Below are 21,330 nucleotides of genomic sequence, written 5' to 3'. Positions count from 1 at the left end.
TCCATAAAGTAATGATATATTCACACACATGCCCAATATTTATAATTGCCGGCAGCGGCAAATGACAAATGTATCTGGTACTCAGGGCTGAATGGCAATCGAATCGAGAAGCTGAAAAGTCTTCATTGACGCACTAAGAAGCAACAAATGCAGAGTCCAATTGGACTTGGGGCCTTGGGTGGATGGGATCGATATCGTGGATATAGTGGATATAGTGCCATTTATCACGAGAAACCGAGTGGCCTCAAGTACCAGTGGCAATGTGGTGAATAAATTCAAGAGCCCGGATTCCCTCAATCACTTTTCGTAAATACTGATTTGCATTGTTTATGAGTAAATGCACATTAGGCATTATTTGTTTATGGCCATATCACAAATCCTGGAAAAGTTGAAATGATAAAAGCCCATAAATAAAACCATTTTTAAGTGCCAGACTAAACCAAACACACACACACAAACACACAGAAAAAGACCCCAAACATTTCTATATAAAAACAAAAATCCCCTCGAAATCAGCAAGAGGATTGGGGGCTTAGGGGCACTTCAAAATTTTCAATGGGAATGGAAATTAAAATTCGAATTTTCCATGTGAGATGAGGTAGCCAGAAACCAGACGTGCTAAGCAATAAACAACCCAAAGGTTAATAACAATCATAATAATTAATAAGCTTTTGTTTGCCCATCTCTTCAGCGGCTTTTAATGTATCTTTGTTTTTCTTTGAAAAATGTGGCAAACAGGAGGTGAGGCAACCAGAATTTCACATATTTAACAGGTGCATACTGACAGATAAATGTTACGAGATTAACAAATTAATTGTGCTATCTTTGCTTTAAAAAATTTTGGAAGTTTGTTTAAATAATATCTTGCTAAAATATTTATGAATAATTATCGCTAATGCATAAATAATACTTTTAGAATAAGGATTCAATTTGCTACAAAATATTGCCCTACAATAAACAATTTAAATTTAAATTTAATTCCACATTATTGCATTTATTAAAACTCAATATAGTTTTTCGTAATTGAAAAAATAATATTTTTTGTTGCTAAGCATTTATGGCAAACTAATTTCGCTGGTCAGATTATTAGCCAAATTTCACAAACATTCAAAATCACTTGTTCACGGAGTCTGGTGTTTTTTCCACCGTGAAATTGTTTCGTTTTGTTATTCTTTGTGATAAATATTTATGGGTGTTTTATTTGTTTTGCTTTAGCTCGAGCTTGTTGTTTACATTTCTATTTCATATAATTTAATTAGTTTTGCTTCATTTTATTATACTTTTTGTTGGCTTTCGCCGTGACTGGCTTGTCCCTCTTTTTGTTTGCATTCAAAACGAAACAAGGATTCAAATTCTGCATGAATGCCGCACTTAAAAAAATAAATAGTTTAAGTATACTTTAAATTCATAAAATTATGATTTTATTATTCATTTATTTTTACCAAATAAAGTCGAAGAAGCTGAAAAAAAGTGAGATATATTTTCCCTTAAAGCAATGTCCTTTAAAATATCTTAGGAATTTGGTTATACAATAAGTCGGGTTAGGAGTTTAGTTGGTATTTTAACAGCTTAGGGAGCAATAGATTAAAAAACGTGACCACTTTAGTAACTTTATTGCGCTTTAAAAATATTACAAACGGCTGAGGAATTTGCTCGTATAAGAAGGCCTTTAAAAAAATATCAGCAATGTAATCTTTGTCGATACATTTTTGACATTCTGATCTGGAACGTGGCAGGAATCAGTCTGTATAAATAAAAATCAATTAGAAAACAAAAAAATTAAAATGTCTTCGAAGAGTTACGCTGTGGCAGGTCCGAATTTCGAGAAACATGTTATCTGTCCTTATGACAAAGCTCATCGCATTATGCCAAATCGCTTGGCGGTGCATTTAATACGTTGCTCCAGGAATTTTCCATCCACTGAAATGGTACATTGCCCATTTAACGTAACCCACTTGTATTCCGTGGCCGATATGATGGTAAGTTCCAAAAAAATCATTATTAAAGTAAATGGGGTATTACAGGATATTCATTTTGATTTGCAGACTCACGTAAGTGAATGCCAATCTCGTTCGGATTTCGAGCGTTACAAGCTGCCGAATGCGTTACCCCCGGCGAAGCCTAAAGAAAATGAATTTATGCTGGAGACCGAGGAGGATTGGGATCTCGAACCACCAGCCCCCACCTACAATCCACAAAAATATTGCGAGGAGTCGTTGGTGATACGCAATCCTCAAGGTCAACCACCGGCTTCCCGCCGACGTTTCCGGGAAAATGAGCAAAGACGTTTTAAGGAGCTTCAACAAAAGAAGTAGTTTTCCAGAACATATAAACATTATAATTGAAACAATTTATAATCCCATTTTCATGCATATTCATACTACAAATGCTTTTACCATATTAAATTAAAACATTCTGTTAGCTCTTTATTCATAAACAAAAACTAAATAAAATATATATTAAAAAGAGCTAATTGCCAGTTCATTGTTATATTATCACAAAAAAGAATTTAGCTAAGTAATTTACTTTCCAATGGTAACTTCCAGGATCCTTAACATTTATTTTGAAACATTTTTTGTTGAATCTGTTATTTTGTAATCTCTGTTTTCAGTGTTATGCGAAATCTAATTGACGTTTCCTTTCTATCCCCCTTAACGCTCCTCCCACCACCCACAATTTGAAGCGGCAACCATACCCACACTTTAATCCGACATTCCGCATATAACAATATTGTTTTGTTTTTGTTTTGTAATTAAAATTCAAATATTGTTTATCTTACAGTCCGCATATTACAAATTCCACTTTCGTACTTTGTTTACTTTCATCGAAAACATTCATGCATATATCTATCCACAGCATTCGTTACATTTAGGAATTAAAATTATTTCCCTAAAGTTGAGATACAACTTTTGGGGATAAATTTATAGGCAAACATTTGCCAAAAACTGAAATAAGTTTTACGTCTGTTCCGGATCGGTAACAAAAGCAATATGTAGGAAGTATATATTATATATATATCCACTATCTCACACGTAAATATATTAGCGAACATTGAACCTGAAAAATATATCTTAAATCAAAACAACACTTTTGTTTATTTAAATTTGTTTATTTTTGTCTTCGTTTATTTTGGTTTATCTAAAATTATTGGAGAAATAAAATAACAAGAATAGGACACGATACGAAAAACAATTCTTTTATCATTGTTTAAATACTTAAAATGTACAAATTTAAAAAATGTTTTAGACGGCTGTTTGTGTAGTTTGTTTCATTACAATTTAACTCTGTTAAAATATATATTTTAGTTTTAAATTATGTTTTTTTTAAACCGGGCAACTGCTCCTGAACTTTTTCGTTGGACATGAATCGGTTTCGAAAAAAGTCTTTGTTTATAGTATATTGTCTATTGCTTAAGTTGACTTGGGCATTTGGAGATAATATTTTAAAATACCGGCTGCTGTAAAATACAATAGTTATTGAAATGAACTCAAATCCACTCAATATTCATCGAGCAGTTGCAAATATGGACACCGACACCACTGCATGATATTTAGACATTATTCCGTTTGCTTCAAAGGATAAGGGTTTTAACAATTTAGTTGGTTTAAAAGCGAATACCACATATGCTCCATTTATATAGTACTAAACTAGACGTCTGCTGTATAAGATATATACTCAGCTAGTGTATAGTGTTGTATGCATATATAAAACTAGACCGTATCATCATAATTTGTTACGTAAGCTACCTTCCATCGAGTGTTCTGTTCGCATATATAATATATATGTATATAAAAAATCCTACGACATAAGTTCATGAGTAACTACAAATTCCTACCAAAAACAAACTAATTCCTTGGGCTGAAATCCCAGTAATCGTATTCGGGCAAAGAAAGGGCTGAACTCTCGAACGCATTTAAACTTTAGCTCAGATCACAAAACAATTAAATTCAATTCCTTTTGGTCAGTTTTCCCCGGTGTTGTGGGTCAGCAAATCTTAAAATTATATTGTTTTGTTTAGCACTTGATTGCAGTCAATTCGTCTCGGCTTTAAATCCCTTTCTAACCCTTTCTAACTAAGCCTAGGACACATCTGAGTATTTGTTCATTCATATTGAAGTAATTGCACCATTGCCGACATTTTTAAGAATTCATATTTAAAATATAATCCATTTAATTGAATTTTAGCAAATCAAGAAGCTTTAAACGTTTAACAATATATACTTGAATATCTTTTCTCCTTTTTTGAATTTAGTTCATTTTAAGAGTAAATATTTCAGCAATAAAAACATTTTTCCTATGGCATGTGGACAGAATTGAGTAACAGTTTTTGTTTATTGGATTTTTCGATGATTTTCGGTGTCCAAATTATATGCTTTATATAAAAAAGCCGTGGAGAAATCATGTCAGCTAATTCGGTTTACAAAACTCGTAGAAGGTTATTCCTACATCGCATCCATCGATCGCTAAGAAATACAATATGTTATACATATATATATAGTTATGTATATATCGAATTATTTATCACTGTTGCTGGTTTTGTGTTCTGTTTATCGGTTGCCTACTGTGCGCCCTGAATGGCAGCCTCTCCTGATTCCGCCTCAAAAACTTCGTCGGATTCCTGGCCCACGTAGTCAATCTCCTCGTCGCCTTCCACCTCCTCATCGTTTTCATCGTAGTCATCGGGATATTCCCCGAATTCAGAGGATTCACCAAGCGTCCAGGCGTCGTTTTCCACGGAGTTTCGAGGACTGTAGCTGTTGCCTCCGCTCGTGATGGTCAAATTGTTGGCTGGGCGCAGCACACTGTGTATATAAAATATTTGTTAATATTATACTTTCATTAAAATAAATATTTTAGATATTTCTATATGCACAATTCGAAATGCAAACAATTTGGATGGTTTGTGATGTGTGTTCTTTCTCGATCTCAAGTGAGTTTTTATTCTAGCGAGTTCTAAGGAAGCTTTTTAATCGTTGTCTATGTGTTAGCTTATTCTACTGACTGGCTTTATGTGTGGTGGTTAGCGGGTTTCCGTGGTTAGTTGGTTGGTTAAGTAGTGGCATGTTTAAATGTGATGTCGGTTAGGCATTAAACAGGACAAACGTTTTTACACTTTACAAAACCATTTCGGAAATATTAACTAAAAATTATTTATTTTTTATGGCTGGTTAAGTAGTAAGGGTTGCAGCAATTTACAGAGTAATGAAGAATTTTGTGGAAATTGCCAGAGCAAACGCTTGAATTTGTAATTTTGAAAGATTTGGAATTTGACAATTGGTTTTTAAGAATGGATTGACTCAGTGAAAGTATGAAATATCGGTTATTATATTACGAATAAAATTAAAACATTTTAAAAAGCATTTAAATCGTTCTTTTTCAAATGTTGTCCATTAAAAACAGGAACACTTAGATGTCCGTGAAGTCCTATAATTCAAAATATTTTTTTTTATTATTACTGAACCAAATATTATATTTTGTACCACGATATTTTCATACAATCCTGGTAATCCAATAATTAATCACCAAAATGTCAATTTCCCTAATGAGCTACTAATGCAGGTTAATAAGGTGATTCCTTAAACTGATTGCGTTTTATAAAAAAGGATATCGTAATCAGTTTGTGGAACCTTTTGAATAATTTCGATTAGAAGTTAGAATTGATGCGGTTAGTTTTCAATCGTCGAGAGCTTTTTACGGATCGAATTCGTTGCTCAGCCAAACAAAATCAAATGAAGCCGCACAAGACAAATTAACTAACGAACTGACGAACAAACAAATTTGTCGAGACAATTGCACAACGGCGAACAACAACAACGAAATGATTGATATTTATTATGCATATAATAATCAACAGTAATACTACAACTGTTTTTTTATTTTTATTTTGTTTTAAAGAAAACTCTATTACGTTTGCGAAATGAAAGCCCCACAATCTGCTTCGGGTTGGCTGTCCTAATTATATCATTGTTTCTAGTTGTCGTTGATTTGGAAAATCGTTTTTCTTTTTTTTTTCAGTGGATACTACGCAAGATAGATCCGTTTTCAAAGTGATCGTTGTTCGATTCGATTTGGCGATTGTAACTGACACTAGAATTGGATCCTAGTGATACAATCTGCTGCTGCCGCTGCTGTTTTTTTTTTTTTTTTTGCATCGTGTTCGATTGATCGTGTGGCATGTTCTTTATTTTGTAGTTGTAGTGGAAAGTATTTGGTTTTTCTATTTTGGTTTCGTGGAAAGATAGTCAACTGAATGTTTAGGTGTAGGCTGATGGCTCAGAAATCGGTAACTAGCACACCATCCCTTGGTCATAATTGTCCACGGCGATAGTGGGATCGTGATGGTCTACCGATTTATATTCATATATATATATATTGTTTTTACGTTTACGTTGTGTTGATTTGGTAGTGGTGGTGTTGATTGGTAGTGTGTGTGTGTTGGGGTGTACAGAAATTAAAAGAGAAGAAATCAATTAGCAAAATCATAAGTACAGAATGCTGGATCATTTACGACATAGTTCCTATTTTAATACGATTTTACTGATTACTGAGCGGTGTTGGGTTACAAATTCAGTACTGAACTCGTTACTTGGCCACTACTTTAAATTAAATCAGGAGAAATCAAGAGGTTTAAACTAGTTGTGAGTCATGAGAGATTGGATTACAGCAAAAGTATTTTTATCTATGACCAGAACGCACCTTTACCTCTAGCCGCGATATTACCCACAACCTTAAGCTAATAAAAGAACCAAAACAAAGGTTAAAAATCAAATTCAGAAAATTGAAAGTTGTTTAAAATAATTGTAGCTCAGTGTACTGGAAAATAAGTAATAACCTTCTACTGGAAAATATTTTGAAAAAGTGTTCCTGAAATCTAGGCTAACTATGGTAAATAGCTAATATTCATTTAAAATTTGTATTCTATTATATATTAGCCACTTTTAGGTAAATTTTAGTAACTATTTTGTGACACGATCTTGCTTAAAAGCTAATCTACGATTTACAATTGAGGATGAGCCTCTGCATAAACAAATTTAGCGTTACTAACAAACTAACAAATAAGGTTATTAATACATATACCTTCTAATTTAATTCTTGAATAGAAAGTAGTCTCGATCTGTCAATATTTTAAAATGTGTTGAAATTAAACAATTTTTTTTGACTAAAACCCCTATGGTTTTGTTTTAAATTTAAAAGTAATAATTTAAACATTAAGTAAGTTAAGACTCCCATTTATAGTTAATTACTAGAAGCCTGTAGATCATCTATAAAATCTGGGTTAAACACATTAAGGGTAACCTAGAGATATCTATCTATTAAAAGAGACTTTGCCAACCAATGACCGCCTAGCTCACCTCTCGAAAGGCATTTCATCATCGTTGATTTGTCGCTGAGCTTCGTTTTGGGCACGTCGGGCTTCTTCCTTCTTGCGGCGATCCTCGGCAGCGGCCTTCATGGGATCATAGGTGGATCGTCGCTTCCACATGGCCATTTCGGCCTCCTTCTGTTTGTTTACTATTAAAATAAATCATATTTTAGTTTATAATTTAGTAAGTAATTAAGTAAACCCACCTGAGGCATCGCGTCGCATGGCAGAGGAGTTCCTGGATCCCGGATTTCCGCCACCCAGCGATGTTGTGCTGGTGTTCATGGCGGAGGCAGTACTCCGAACACTGCGATTACTGGCACGCGTTCCATCGCCGCGACTCAGACCCATGGAAGAGGCACTGGGACTTCGTTTCATCTGATCCGCTGGCTTCAGTGTGCTCTTGGCATCGTTCTTGCGCAGAAAATTGTTCGACTGCGCCGACTTGTACTTGGAGATGTCTAGGTATTTGGGCTGCACCCGCTGATCCCTCGAGCTGGAGCTCACACCAGCACTGGCTGTTTGGAGCAGCTGCTTCTTGGCATTGGCCAGCGAACTGGGCACCTGTTGGGCCAATCGACTGAGGCTCGTTTCCCGGGGCATTGACTGGCGGGTGTTTCGATTGCCCGATCCGGGAGCAACCCTGGGAGCACTCTTGATATTCCGTCGTGGCATTTCGGGAGTATTGGGACAGGCCACCAGACCAGCTCCACTTTGTGCCAAGGTGAGCTTTCCCGCTGGCGCTGAAGTGGGTTTGGTTGGAGCAGCCTGTGCTCCAGCCACTCGTTGTTTGCTCCTCTCGATCCGCATCAGCAGCGCTTTGTTCATGCGCGTGTTGCTCAGGGGAACGGAACCCTGCACCTCGTCGTGGTTCTCCTCCACGTCCTCCTCCTCGTTGCTGGAGTAGTAGGCACCCGTGGTGCCCAGTTCATCCTCATCGTTGATGTAATACTGCAACTCATTGTCATAGTCGCTGTAGGCCTGATCGAAGTTATTGCTGCTGGCGGACTTCTTCAGCTGCTGCTGCTGGTGAACGGTGCTCAGGGCGTGGGCGTGACGGGCAGCAGGCGGGGTGTAGAGGTTCTGGAAATTGGGACGCGCCTGACGAACGGGATGCTGACCCTGCTGCTGTTGCTGCTGCTGTTGGAAGCTACTCGATCGACGCAGCGGCGACAAGGGGGCAGCAGCCACCGGCTCAACCTGCTCCACACTATCCTGACCCGGATCGTATTCCAGGGAGTTCTTGCGGCGACGCAATTGCTTCAGCAGATTCTCGCCGCTGGTGAGCAACTGCAGCTGCGCCTCATTGATGCTGCTGGTCATGAGCGCTCGATGGAGCGGCGATCGTCGATAGCCACCGCCGGCACCCATTCCCGATTCCAGGCTGTGCTGCGGACTGCTCTGTGCCGGCGATTTAACCGAGCTCCGGCGGGAGAGGGATTGCTGGAGATTGCTAATAGCCGCAGCTGTTTGCTCCAAATAGGCATCTGTTGGCGGACGCGAGCGACTGGCACTGCGCGCACGTCCCAACGTGTGCAGCGGTGAGGGAATCTTACTGGGACTTTTTGGAGGTTTGTATGGTGGCTCCAACACCTGTCCACCGAGTCCACCTCCTCCCCCGCCGTGGCTGCACAACGCCGGATCGCTGGCGTAGTCACAGTCGCCCATCAGGCGATACCGCTCCGCCAGACTGCGATTGAGCTTCGCTGCCGCCGCGTACTGCCGCTGCTGGTTGTACAAACTCAGGCTGTCGTCCGTCAGGGAGTCGCCGCCCGTGTCCGAGCAGTTGTAGCTGCGTGTCATCAGTTGCTGAAAGTAATAGAATCCAATATAAGTAAATGAATTCAAAGAGTTGAATGTGGTGGATACAAAAAATCCCCAAGAACTGGTTAATAAATTTGTTAAATTGTTTAAATTATGTTTATCTCATTTAAATTTTTTAAATATAAAGGGAAAACTGAGAAAGATTATCCAAGAGGACCCATAAAAGTGTGCTTTAATTTTATCATTGCTTGTCTTAGGTTTGTGTCCAAGCTACCCCCAATGATTGTATTTTACTTTACATGTCAAAACCAAGTAAACAACAATATATAAGAAAATGTTATATGAAATGGAACAGCAAATTTTAAAAAAGTTCATAACTAAATTTGTTATTACTTTGAATCAAGATAAATTTAATATAAAAAAAGTTACCTAACTTTTTAAAGTGATTTGTTAAGACTTTAAAGTTAATAAGATAATTGGAGAATCTCAAATTTATAAGCGTTATAAACAACATGATCTCAAACTGACTGTGATGAATCATATTAGCTATCTAATCAACACTTGTTAATGGGATGAGGTAAACAGCGCTTGCTAAATAAACTATACGTCATTTTAACTTGGCTAATATGGTGAGGCTTTTGTTAACCTAAGTTTCATTTAAAATAAATAACCCCATTATTTCCTTAAAAATATTCAAATATGAACGTGACTTGAGTTTGAAAGAATTTTAAATAAAGCAAATATCTTCACGAAATTGATAAGTTTGCTCTTTCGTTTAAGACATAGTTTAAACTAAAATGGTTTGCATAGAATGTTTAAAATACTAAATCTTTAATATATAAAATGAATGAATCCTAACAATAAGTTACTTAAATATAAAAAGAAAAAGAATGGAAAGAATTTGACAATAAGAAAAGAAGATATATAATCCTCGATGGTGACTCACTGACTGCCAAACTAGCCAGACAAGATTTAGCCAATCAAATTGAATTTTTCCATAAATTCATTTATCACCCTCTGCTGTTCTGCTCTTCGAATCGAATCCCAAGCGAAACCGGTTAATGGGAGCTCACCTGTGCCTGCTGTTGTTGTTGTTGCTGTTGCTGCTTCCGGCGACTGGCGCTGGTGCCACTCACATCCTGCGCCAGACTTCTGGCCCGAGCATTGCGAGCCCACTCCTGAATCCAATCCTGCTTCGTCTGCGCCGTCTGCAGGAGGGCTGCCTCCGAGTTTTGGGTGGGCGTGGTGGGTGTCTCCGGCAACTGGTGCTGCTGATTGGTGCTGGTGGTGAACACATTCAGCCGGTACTCGGCCTTCTGGCGATCCGTTGCCGATCCGGACAAGGCCTGCGTGTGCCGAAGTTTAGCCTCATTGCTCACGTACTCGGAGCTGTCGATCTGCGAGGTGGACAGGCTGTGCGAGTGCCGGGTGAGCTTGGGATGAGTGTCCAAGGCGCGCTGCTTGGCCAGCACTCCACTGGTGGTCACACTGGTGAAGCAGCCCATGTCCGCCGCAGGCGAAGGAGGAGTTGGCGGCGATGGGGGAACCTGCTGACGCAGCACGCGACTCTTCAGTTGATCCAGATAGGCACCTGCAGAAAAGTAATTTACAATTATTATAAATTTAATTGGGGTAATTATAAAGCTAATGAATATAAAATGTTGCAACTTTGAAATAAGGAAATTAAATATATTGATCTAATCAATTTGTATATCATCTTTGGTAAATTAAACTAAATGATAAGTTGTACAAACAGCTAATAAAATAAAATTCTTTTTAAGCACAACTAGTTTGAAATGACTCAATTTAGATTTTGTATAAATTCTTATAAAAACTGATACTATTTAAATCAATCTAATTAGTTCCTGACATAAAATAATGGTAAATGTAATCCCTTTAAACAAAATTTGGAGCACATTCTTCATTAACCTTATTTCAATCACATATCAAATCAAGTTTCCTGACCTGTGGAGCTCCTCTGAGCTGGCAGTTGCTGGGGCAGCTGCTCCTGCAGCGGCGTTTCGTGGTAGTAGTTCACCTCGAGGACATTGCTGCCCCGACTCGACTTCACTGGCAGTTGTTTGGGCCGCTGCTTGGTAGCCGCTCCCTTTCCATTCCTATCGATGTTCATGAGATCCTTCTGCTCCTCCGTGTAGTTGTCGCCGTCGAGGGTGTAGGTTCCGGCCTCGCTGACGGCATCGTTCTCGCTGGAAGGCTTCCCATCCGCCAGCGGTGGCTGTGGACAGAGCATCTCCACCTGGCGCAGTGCCAGCTGCATGGCGGTGGATCGGGGTGTAAACTGATTGGCGGTGCGATTGGCCAGCAGATTGGAGGTTCCCTTCGTGGCCGCCGGCGGTGGTGGCAGCTTCGATCGACTTGTGGGTCGCGGAGCAGGCGCTGCACTTGGTTCATTGGCCGAACTCCTTGGCGACCAACTGTGCCGCTTGGAGGCGTCTCGCACGCGGGAGGCACTGCGATCCCTTACCCGCATCTTCACCTGCACTGGGGGCGCCTGTTCGCTGCTGGGCGTGGCCGCCGTCAGCGAGGAGATATCATCCGCCATACTGCTCCCAGCATCCAGGCTGCTCCGCTGCGACTGGCGGCCACTGTTCGAGGTGGTCGTGGTGTTGTTATCCTTTTCCGTCTCCAACTTGGACATCGAAGCACCGCGCTTGTGGCGATTCTGGAAGCGCTCCATCATGTTCTTGTAGCGCGCCGCCTGAGCAGCCGAATCGTTCTCGGAGGCATCGAAATGATCAATGGTGAAGGCCAGCGATGCCTTCGTCGTTGCATTCGACTCGCTCGAGTTCTCCTCCTCATCATTGCCACCTGATTTGTGGTTGCTGTTGCTCTTCGAATTGCTGTTGCTGTTGGTGTTGCTGTTGCTGGAGTTGCTATTGCCATGTTGCTGCTGATGGTGCTGCTGGTTCGCTCTGCTTTGTGCCGCCGCTGCAATGGAACACAGTGAAGAAAAGAAGCAAACAGACACACAATTAAATTAGCATTTATTTACTGTTATTATTATTACTTTAATTATTAGCGTTTAAGCGGTGAAAACGAAACTTAGCCGTGGGCGTAAATTAAACTGAACTCAAATGATCGCAACTGAAGTGGCAAGCGGCGGGGAAAAATACATAAAAAGGCAGCGAGAAAATGAAGAAATTCAGGAGCGGCTTTTCGTTTAATGGTGATTAAAAAAATAACACTTTGTGTTAGCATCTTAGGATATAAAAAAAGGTTTTCATTAGTTTGCTTTTTACAATTATAAAACCCACGAGTAAAAAAAAAATCATTAAAAATTTGAAGGAAATTCGCAACAATTTTCCCATTAAAATAACATCATACAATTTTAATGTGCAGTGAAGTCAATTTTAGTTATGTTCAACCTATTAATATATAAAAATAACTCAGTTTTTAGATAAAAAAAAAAAATACACACTATTCGTATAAAGGTTATTTGAATTGTACGAAATGTAATAGTTTTAGATGCTTTTATACCAATGATTTAATATATTTATGATATAAAAATAATAACGCAGGCAATAACGCACTTTAGCCAAATATGGATCGATTCTATTAATTAAAACATAAAATTTATTGGTATCATAAAAAACTTTTTTAAAACTACAATAAAATAAAGGGAAACCAGAACTATCTAAAAACCAGTGGGTTCTATCTGTATGACAAGTAAGAGAATTCGTAATCAAGCTGCATCCCGGATGACAATATAGAGATATGTGTGTTTGGCTTTCTGACAAGTTCACCCTATTCAAGGGCCCCGAATCGCCCACCTGCAACCGGAGGAGATCCCTCACCGCTTCCGCAAACAATTTCTATACATTTCCGCGGCCAAAGCACGGGAAAAAAGAAAATCAAACAATTTGCTTTCAGCTCTGCCACGCGAAGTGGCACAAGCGGCAAACACACAAGTACGTCAGATGTAGGAGACCATCTAGGGGGCCGCCTCTCAGAATCGTGATCTATGGATGGATGGGTAGCTTCCACACGTACTCTATATAAGGCGGTCGACTGCCCGGCAAGTGAAGGTTAGAGTTCGGTGATTTCGGTCAATTGCAGGTTCGTTTTTTTTTCTTTTTTTTTGTATTTCTCTGGCAGTGGATGTGGGGGCTTTCCACAGGGCAGACCCACAAAACTTTTACGCTCTGGCAAACTTTGCTGGCCGTGGAACTTCCGTTTCGCTTGCCATGAAAATGTATTCCAAATGCCATATAGCAAATACCATTTACCATAGATTTCACAGCCTTATTTTGAACAAGCTTTTGGTCACGAACCAAAATATATATATTTTTTTTTTATGACTATAATTAGTATGCAGATGAGCAATTAAAAAAGGAGTCAAGGTGATAATGCATTATTTATTATTAGCTAAAGTGTGATATTTTAACAACCACAGACTTATCTTCTTCATTTGTATAAAAGTTAGGAAAGGCTTGTGTAATCATTATAATTATCAACATTAAATTTATAATTAATATATTGCATCTTGTTCATCTTTCCAGAAAATTGCCTTTTTTTAAATATACGATATTAAAGTTTTAACAAGCAGCAGGGAAAAAAGGTTCCGCATTGAGCTTACTCATTTTGATTGGCACAAATTAACTTGTTAATGTAATTGTACCCCAATCGAGATTCTCAGATATCAACCTCAGAAGCAGCTGCTTAATCGGAATGAAAAGCAGAAATATGGCAACAATTATGCATATTTTCTCTGTTCTCAATTTCCCGTAAACGCATCTGTGAACTTTTGCTCACATTTCCAGATTGTGGTGTTTATTGATTTGACACACTTTGTCTTCAAATATCAACTTTATGATAAATGTTGCAAAACCGTAAATTGAAACTATTTTAGTTTCTGTAGGAAATTAGAATTCATAAATGCATCTTAAATTATTCTTAAGAATGTCTTTTGTTGCAAATAAAACTAGTTTGTCTAGAAATACTGTAATACTTAGTGGAGTATAACTGTAATATTTGCCATTAAGTAATAAATCAAAGTGATCTATTTGTAATAATTACTAGGTAAATGGTTTTTATTACCGTTAACATATCATTGTATTGCCCTTTAATTTGCTTGTGTGTAAGGAATTATTTTTAACAAGAACGTTTTAAGGAAGTTCCAATTTGGCTTGAAACTAGAACGACATTTTTCGCTTGTTGGATAACTAAATTTGCAAAACCAATTTGGCAGGAAGTGTTTCCCCTCTCATAGAGCGGAGCAATCACCGATAGACAATAGACCACAATAGGTAACGACTGACTAACGGTAATTACGCTGCCCACTGTGCATGGCCATAAAATGTCTTCTATCGAGTTATCGTTGCGTTCCCCCACTCCAATCTCCCTTCCCTCTTCCACCACCTGGTTTTCTATGGGCCAACAATTGAAAACTGTTGGCCCAACACACAAATGTCGGGTATTATTGCCATTATTATTACTATGGGCCATTGCCGCAAAACCGAGTGTCGAGTGGTAGTGCTTGTTCAAAAGTCTTTTGTTGGCTTTTATTTTGTAGCCGTTGTGTAGTCGCTTTTACTTTTCGCAATAAATAAAACAAAATAGTAGTAGAGTACAATATATATATATTTTTCCCTTTTTTTTTTGTCGGTCAATTGGGTGCTTTTGTTGTTGGTTGGGAAAGTCGAGCAGGGGAAATTGTGTGTGGCCGCCTGCTGATTTTTGATCGTTTACTTTTTACTCGCCGCAAATGCGATTGTTACCAAATTTCGGTTAGCAAATGTGCAGTCTGAGATAATCAGGCGAATGCAAAGCGGAAATCGATAAACAATTCTCACGCTGCCAATTGGTTTCCAATTGGTTTTGCTAATTGCATTATGAGGTTACGTCATCGCTGGTCGATCAACATAAAATTTCAGTTTTTTTCCCATTGGTTCCACTTCGATTTTGTTGCCTTTCGATGGGGTTAAGTTCTCACATTTAAATAAATGTTAAAAAACAATTTATTTATATTTTTTGCGCTCGGCGACACCAGAGAAAGCCATCGGTGATCGGTGATCATCATCATCTGTCATTTCTGAATGAGGTCATCGACTGGCGGCCATTTGTTGCGCCTTGTTATCGGCGATTGTTTAGCTTTTACGGAGCGTTTTAATATACACTTGAGATATTGTGGTGCTCGAGTTAAAGAAGAAAACGGTTGAGAAGTAGAAAATAATTATCAGTATTTCCACTTTCAAAAAATGTGGAAGACATATAGATCATGACCGTAAATATCTATTAATTTCTTTGAGTCCCGAAATAATGTTCGAAATTTGTTAGGAACATAGGCATTTATACTCTGAGACAAATAAAATAAAATGACATATACAAAATAGTTTAAATATTTCTCAGTCATTTCTTGACGAAATGTTCGGAAGCCTACAAATATAATAATTCAACCAATTAAGCATGCCCAAAACATAATCAATTTGGGAACAAGGCCAAAACCAAGAGATTTGTTCTGAATCTGTTTGATTCTTGGATGTTTGCCAAGAATTAATGCCTCAAATTTATATTGGAATTGGATGAACAAATGTGAGACGCAACAAAAACGCAAAGAATAAAAATCCAATCAGAAAAGATGAGTACACGTGACCACAGTGAAAAGATATAGAATGACGTTATGAACATAAATTATTTTAAACTTTAAAAGAGAAATTTTATTTTTCAATGCTTATATTTTTCGATATTTTATAGTTTGACCTAAATAAAAAAAATAGTTCAAAATAAATCTCAAACACACTTTTTACTGTCACACTTTCAAATACTCTGGCGCATTCCAATTCGCTGAATCAGTTGAGGGAGTGACATAATAACTCATTCGCAGAGTTGGTTAACACTTTGGGGTCTTATTGTCAACGGTACTTGAATCGAAGCCCAAGTTCCCAGGCCCCCAGCCCCTTGATTACCCCTTTCATCAAGTGCGCTGATTTGTTTTTCATAAATCTCCCATTTCACAATGTTTATCAGTTTTGGTTTCTTTTCGCAGCGCTTGCCAAATCTTACACAATTATAGCAGTCGCCGTCATTATCTCACACATTTTCATTCCTTGCACGCAACTCATTGGCAAATAAAAACAAAAAAAAAATTAATTCAAAAAGTGAAACAGATTTGTGACTGAGTATCTGGATGTGGAAGTGGATGACTCAGCAGCAGCTGCGGGCGTTGATCGATCGGAGGTTACTGCGATCCGATCCAGGCGATGTCTGTATGCCAAGCTCGCAAATGCTAAGGCAGAATCATTTTATTGAAAACAAGGGAATGCAGGCAAATCGTTTAATTAAAACGTAAACAGAGCCCAGCCAAGCTGCTTCGTAAAAATATGTTTTTGTATATATTTTTATCCGAACTCAGAAAGTTGTTTACCTTTAAGAGATGCCTTGTTTGGCAATTTGCATTGAAAGCTATTAATATTTAAATCGCCTTCTGTCTTGTTTAAGAACTGTAAAGTCTTAAAGTGCAGTGCTGAAATTTTGATTTAAAGTTTTCTTCTGGTAAACAATAATATTGAACAGAAACGAAGGCATTCTGTTCTTAAAAGTCATGTACGCAATTGCTTTGTAAAAAATACTTTTACACTTTTGATGCAAATAAATCAATCATGTTGCCTATTAAGATTTCATGTTAGAAAAATAAACATCTGTTTCAAATCTGCATCTATTTTTTTAATAGGAGATCGAAGCTTTATAATTATCAATAAATTTAGGGGAATAAGAAATACTTTACATTTAACTGATGTTCATTTCAAAATCATTTTAAAGTATGAAATTTGTATATTCTTCAAAAACCCAAATGCTCAACATGGCTTCGCCATTTTAGACAAAGTGTCAAAAAAAAAAAAAACTTGCATTCAGTATTTCCGGAATTTTTATTAGCTAAAGAATACCTGAACATTCAAGATTGGCAACTTCTTAGTTTGGTGTCATAGGGCCATAAATATTTCGAAGCGCGCAAGCTGATGTCACTTGCCGCTTTCGCAGGCTATTGATCCCGTTCCCGTTCCACTTTCTCGAAACTAGAATCGAGAACTTGCTTTTCAACCTAACTTGGCCCACTGTGCCAATCTGATCAACAACATAAACGAGGTGTGTGTGTTCGAGGGTGTGTGGAGCTCGGTGTCTTTGTGAGTGCCAGGCATGACTATTGCAATAAATATTTGCGCTTAGTCGTGGCCAAAGACTCGCACAAAATAACTTCATTAAAAATTCAAATCAACAAAGAAAAAAGCAAAGACAAGCCACAAACTGGCTAAATTAGCCATCAATTGTCGCCGGGTTTTGCCGGCTAGCTGCTGTATCTTTTACTTTTACGGTTGAACTCATGTAACTTAAACCTCCGACATGACAACAAAAATGTATGATATAATTTTGTCCGTGGCTTACCCTTAAATCAAACAATTATAAAGCAATTGTCCTAGAAACGTGCAAACAAGTTTGTTTAATTATATAAATAAAAAAAACGTTAAGGCTTGTTAAATTATTTAACTTTAAATACTTTAATAGACAAGACGTTGCCAAATCTTGCAAAACCGACAAAAAAAACTGACTATTTAAGTATGTATACGGAAATTATCAAAGTATATTTTTTTTTACTTTATTAGTCATAGAGTCTTTTAGTTAAACATTTTTAAGAAATTAAAATTTGTTTTTTCCATGCCTCAATTTAGGTTATTAGGGTAATCAGAAATTTGTCCTGAGCTGTAGACTCCATTTAAAAAAGCGTAAATCTAAATTTACAACTTTAGTATTGGTTCCCATTTATGAATTTTACATCATTGGCATTAAACGTTTTTAATGGATTGTGTTTTCTGATTTATTAGGCGCATTAAAAATTTAATGAGTGACTGCATATAACATGTCCCTGAATCACTTTAAGACAGAACTACTATTCTATAAACAAATTACGTAGTCAAAACAATCAATAGTTTCAAATGCTATTTTAACCTATTGTTAGTTAAGAGAGCATTTCTAAAAATTAAGCATGATCAAGTTTTATTTGGTGAGGATAACCTGTACTGTGGATGGCTTACCTTTCTCGGCAGGCGATGGTGGCGGCTTGCCAAGGCAGAACTTGCCGCAGGAGTCATCGATGGCGGCCCCGAGGCCCACAAAGCCGGAATTGATGGGATTCCGGAGCTGAACATGACGAGGGGAGGGAATGGGCGAGGTGGCCGAGGTCATTCCATCTGGACTGTCAATGATTTCGGCGATTTTCTTAAGATTTTCCGGCGTCGTGTCGGCCTTCTCGCGTCCATCGCTACTGTTGCCATCTTCGTCGCCATATGTACGGCTTATGGACAAATTGTCGCGGCTCTTGACTTTGGATGAATCAGCTGCTGTCGCCACGCCCCCCACAGCTGATTGGGGGGCGTTGCCGACGGTTGTTGTTGCTGCTGCTTCTGCTGCGCCAGCTGATGTTGCTGAAGTTGTTGCTGCTGCTGCGGACGTTGTGTCATTTGCGTATGATGTCATTTTAAGCCTTGACTTGGTATATATTTTGCAACAAATCGGAATTTATTGTTGGTTCTAAGGGTTACACCTATTTTCGCCGCTTTTCGTTGCCTACTTAGCTAATTAATTAGCGGATCATTTCCACGTTTTTCCGGCCTTCGTTGCGTGTTGTCTACTACCTTTTTTCACTACGCTTTCCACATCCTGCGTCTGGGTTCTAATGTCGTTTTGTGCGTGAAATGAATTCCAGTGGCTTGTTTTTTACCTAACAAACAGAGGCATGAAAATTTCATTCAGATGCGGTCGGAACAGAAGTTGTGAGTTGTTTGTTATGCAAAAACATTCAAAAATTTAAGGAAAAGCCTTTAGTAAACAATAATATAAAGTCTTTTACTTTAAGACATTACTTTTTTACATCAAAAAACTTAATAAGTAAGCCGTCCTTTTGACGGCGTTTAACAATTTTTAATAATATTAAGTATGTACAAAGTGTCCCTAAAGTTTTGACGGTAACTGTATCTCTAAGAACTATTAAAACACTCTCAATTTTTTTTTTTTTAAGGATGCGTGATCACGCCTCAAATGGAAACGGAAACACTGCGACACGTTGAATAGGTAAATGGCCAAGAAATTTCCAATTGCACGACATGGGTTTTTCCGATTGGACACTTGGAAAACTATGCGGACATTTCCACATGCGTAAAAATAGCAGAAAGGCAGATTCTTGGCTGCCTTTTCAAGGTTGCTTTTGTTGTGCTCGAAAACCTAATCGGATATTTTATTTTTACATTGAACACTTTTGGAGGCACACGCATACGCACACAAAGCGCAGACACTTGCGGCCAACACATACACACTTTCAAGGGCAGGGTCCACTGCTCGGAATTTTCACTTGCATTTCCCTTTCGATTTTCACTTGCTTAGCGGCTTTATTTTCCGTTGTTCTTGTCTGCATTTGATAATGAACTTTTCTTTATCTTTGTCTCGATTTACCGATTCGCGACACGCGCTCGTTTTTTCAGACCAACGCTTACTCACGGCAATTCAGTCAAGAATGAGCGTCGCAGGTGTGCGTGAGTTGTGTTGGCCTGGCCAAAAGTGACGTCGCGTGAGAGAGAGGGGAGAGAGCGAGCACGCGACAACAATGGAGAGCGCCAATAGTGTTGCCAATTATTGTTTTCAAAACTAGCTTACTAGCTCTGACGGGTAAACAGATTGGTTTTTATTTAAAGGGCCCACAAAAAACTTATTGAAGCGGATATTCTGTTTAAAGAAAATTTTTTTACGGCGCGATGCCTTTTTTAATTTCCCACAACCTTTAGGAAACTGGTTTATCCCCAGGCGACTGCAGCTTTTAAGCGAGTTTTCCGCTAAAAAAAAAGCCAGTTTGGTTCGAAATCAGCTAAATTTGCATTACTGCAACGAAGTTGTAGCTTGTGGAGAGTAAAAGAAGGAGAGTAAGCAAACAGCTGGGAGTTGCCAGAGCAATACAGGGTTGCCGTGATGCTTTTAAATTAAACATTTTCTTTCAAAGACAAAATTCCTTAATGCTAAGATTCAATTAACACAGACTATTCTCATATAAATCCGAACCTGATCATGTATTTAACAAAGTTATTTTTCTAGTATTATTTATCACAAACAACAAGAAAGATGAAAGATGCAGCCCTCTTTTACTTTTTTGTCTCTCTCATTGAGAAACAATTGTCATTGGGTTTTCTTCTCTTTTTGGCTCTCCTCATTGATTGTTTTGGCCTGGCCAGAAGTTAATTAGCCCGTTAAATAACACAGACCAGAACACAATACATAAAAAGATAAATCAACAAAAAACAATCGCTTTCTGAAAATGTACGCTTCACTAAGCACAAATATCCGCAGGCAGTGCACTCGACAGGTGGCCTTCAAATGACGACGCTTACGCTATTTTTAAAATGAACACTTGCGATCACTCTTGCTTTTTGCACGAACAGGTGTATTAACTTAAGTTTTATTTGAAATAACTAAATTTCAAAAAAGAGTTTGTTTTGAAGAGGGGACAGTTGTCAAATGTAAAAACAATAACAATTGCCGCGCAAATGATAACAACTGAGAGTACACAATGCGCGCTCTCTTATTCTCTCTTTTCCTCCCTCTAACAGACCACTTTGTATTGGCATTTGCTGCCCCACCAATTTTTTTTTCTCGCCCCCCAAAATTTGTGCACTTGTTTCGCGTTCACTTTTCACAGTTTATTTTACACTTTTCACTATTTTGATTGGATTATTTGTTGCAGACTGATCCGCCCTTTATTTTCACACAATTATTTCTATTTAAAGTGGGTTATTTACTTGGTGGTGGAAGCAAAAAAAAAAGCGCCAGGAATTGCAAAAACTTTTTCGTTTGTTGTGCCAATCATACTAAGTGTGACCGCGTCCTTAAACAAGATTAAAACCATAGTTTATAACTCAGGGCTGCCGAAAAATAACGGTATTATAAACTTAACAATAGTTAACTGATAAATATTAAATATATTGCTATATTAGATGTAGCCAATAAATTACTGCATACAACATTATTTTGTAGCCAATAAGTTACTACATCCAACATTAATTTGTAATTTATAAACTTGGGCCTAAAACCAGTTCTCAAATTAATATTCTAATGTTATATGCTGTTATAATTTCTTAAATTATCATTACTTAAAAGATTTAATATTGGGTAGGGATCATGAACATTTATATTATAAATACATATGT

The 21,330-nt window shown here is 38.0% G+C and overlaps 2 protein-coding genes across 5 annotated transcripts; one reads left to right on the top strand and one right to left on the bottom strand.

Moving 5' to 3' along the window:
- Nucleotides 1-1,719: 1,719 nt before the first annotated feature.
- On the top strand, nt 1,720-2,473 carry LOC108100229 (gametocyte-specific factor 1 homolog). The gene is made up of 2 exons (XM_017204007.2): nt 1,720-1,979; nt 2,046-2,473. The coding sequence occupies exons 1-2, from the start codon at nt 1,785-1,787 to the stop codon at nt 2,313-2,315; spliced, it is 465 nt and encodes a 154-aa protein (XP_017059496.1). The 5' UTR covers nt 1,720-1,784; the 3' UTR covers nt 2,316-2,473.
- Nucleotides 2,474-3,175: 702 nt separating this feature from the next.
- LOC108100387 lies at nt 3,176-21,010 on the bottom strand. 4 transcript variants are annotated; one of them, XM_017204245.1, is made up of 7 exons: nt 20,923-21,010; nt 18,175-18,860; nt 11,093-12,076; nt 10,201-10,718; nt 7,570-9,172; nt 7,353-7,512; nt 3,176-4,802 (listed from the first exon to the last, which is right to left on the bottom strand). In XM_017204245.1, exons 2-7 carry the CDS (start codon nt 18,614-18,616, stop codon nt 4,559-4,561), a joined length of 3,951 nt encoding a protein of 1,316 aa, XP_017059734.1. In that variant the 5' UTR covers nt 18,617-18,860; nt 20,923-21,010; the 3' UTR covers nt 3,176-4,558. The 4 variants fall into 4 exon arrangements, with proteins under 4 accessions (XP_017059734.1, XP_017059731.1, XP_017059733.1 ...); XM_017204242.2 differs by lacking the exon at nt 20,923-21,010 and adding an exon at nt 19,449-19,777; XM_017204244.2 differs by lacking the exon at nt 20,923-21,010 and adding an exon at nt 19,453-19,777.
- Between the last annotated feature and the right edge of the window lie 320 nt (nt 21,011-21,330).

The sequence above is a fragment of the Drosophila ficusphila genome, unplaced genomic scaffold (assembly GCF_018152265.1).
Source record: "Drosophila ficusphila isolate 14025-0441.05 unplaced genomic scaffold, ASM1815226v1 contig_286, whole genome shotgun sequence".
Lineage (NCBI taxonomy): Eukaryota > Metazoa > Arthropoda > Insecta > Diptera > Drosophilidae > Drosophila > Drosophila ficusphila.
The sequence above is the reverse complement of the archived record's forward strand: the minus strand, read 5'-3'. Positions and strand labels throughout refer to the sequence as shown.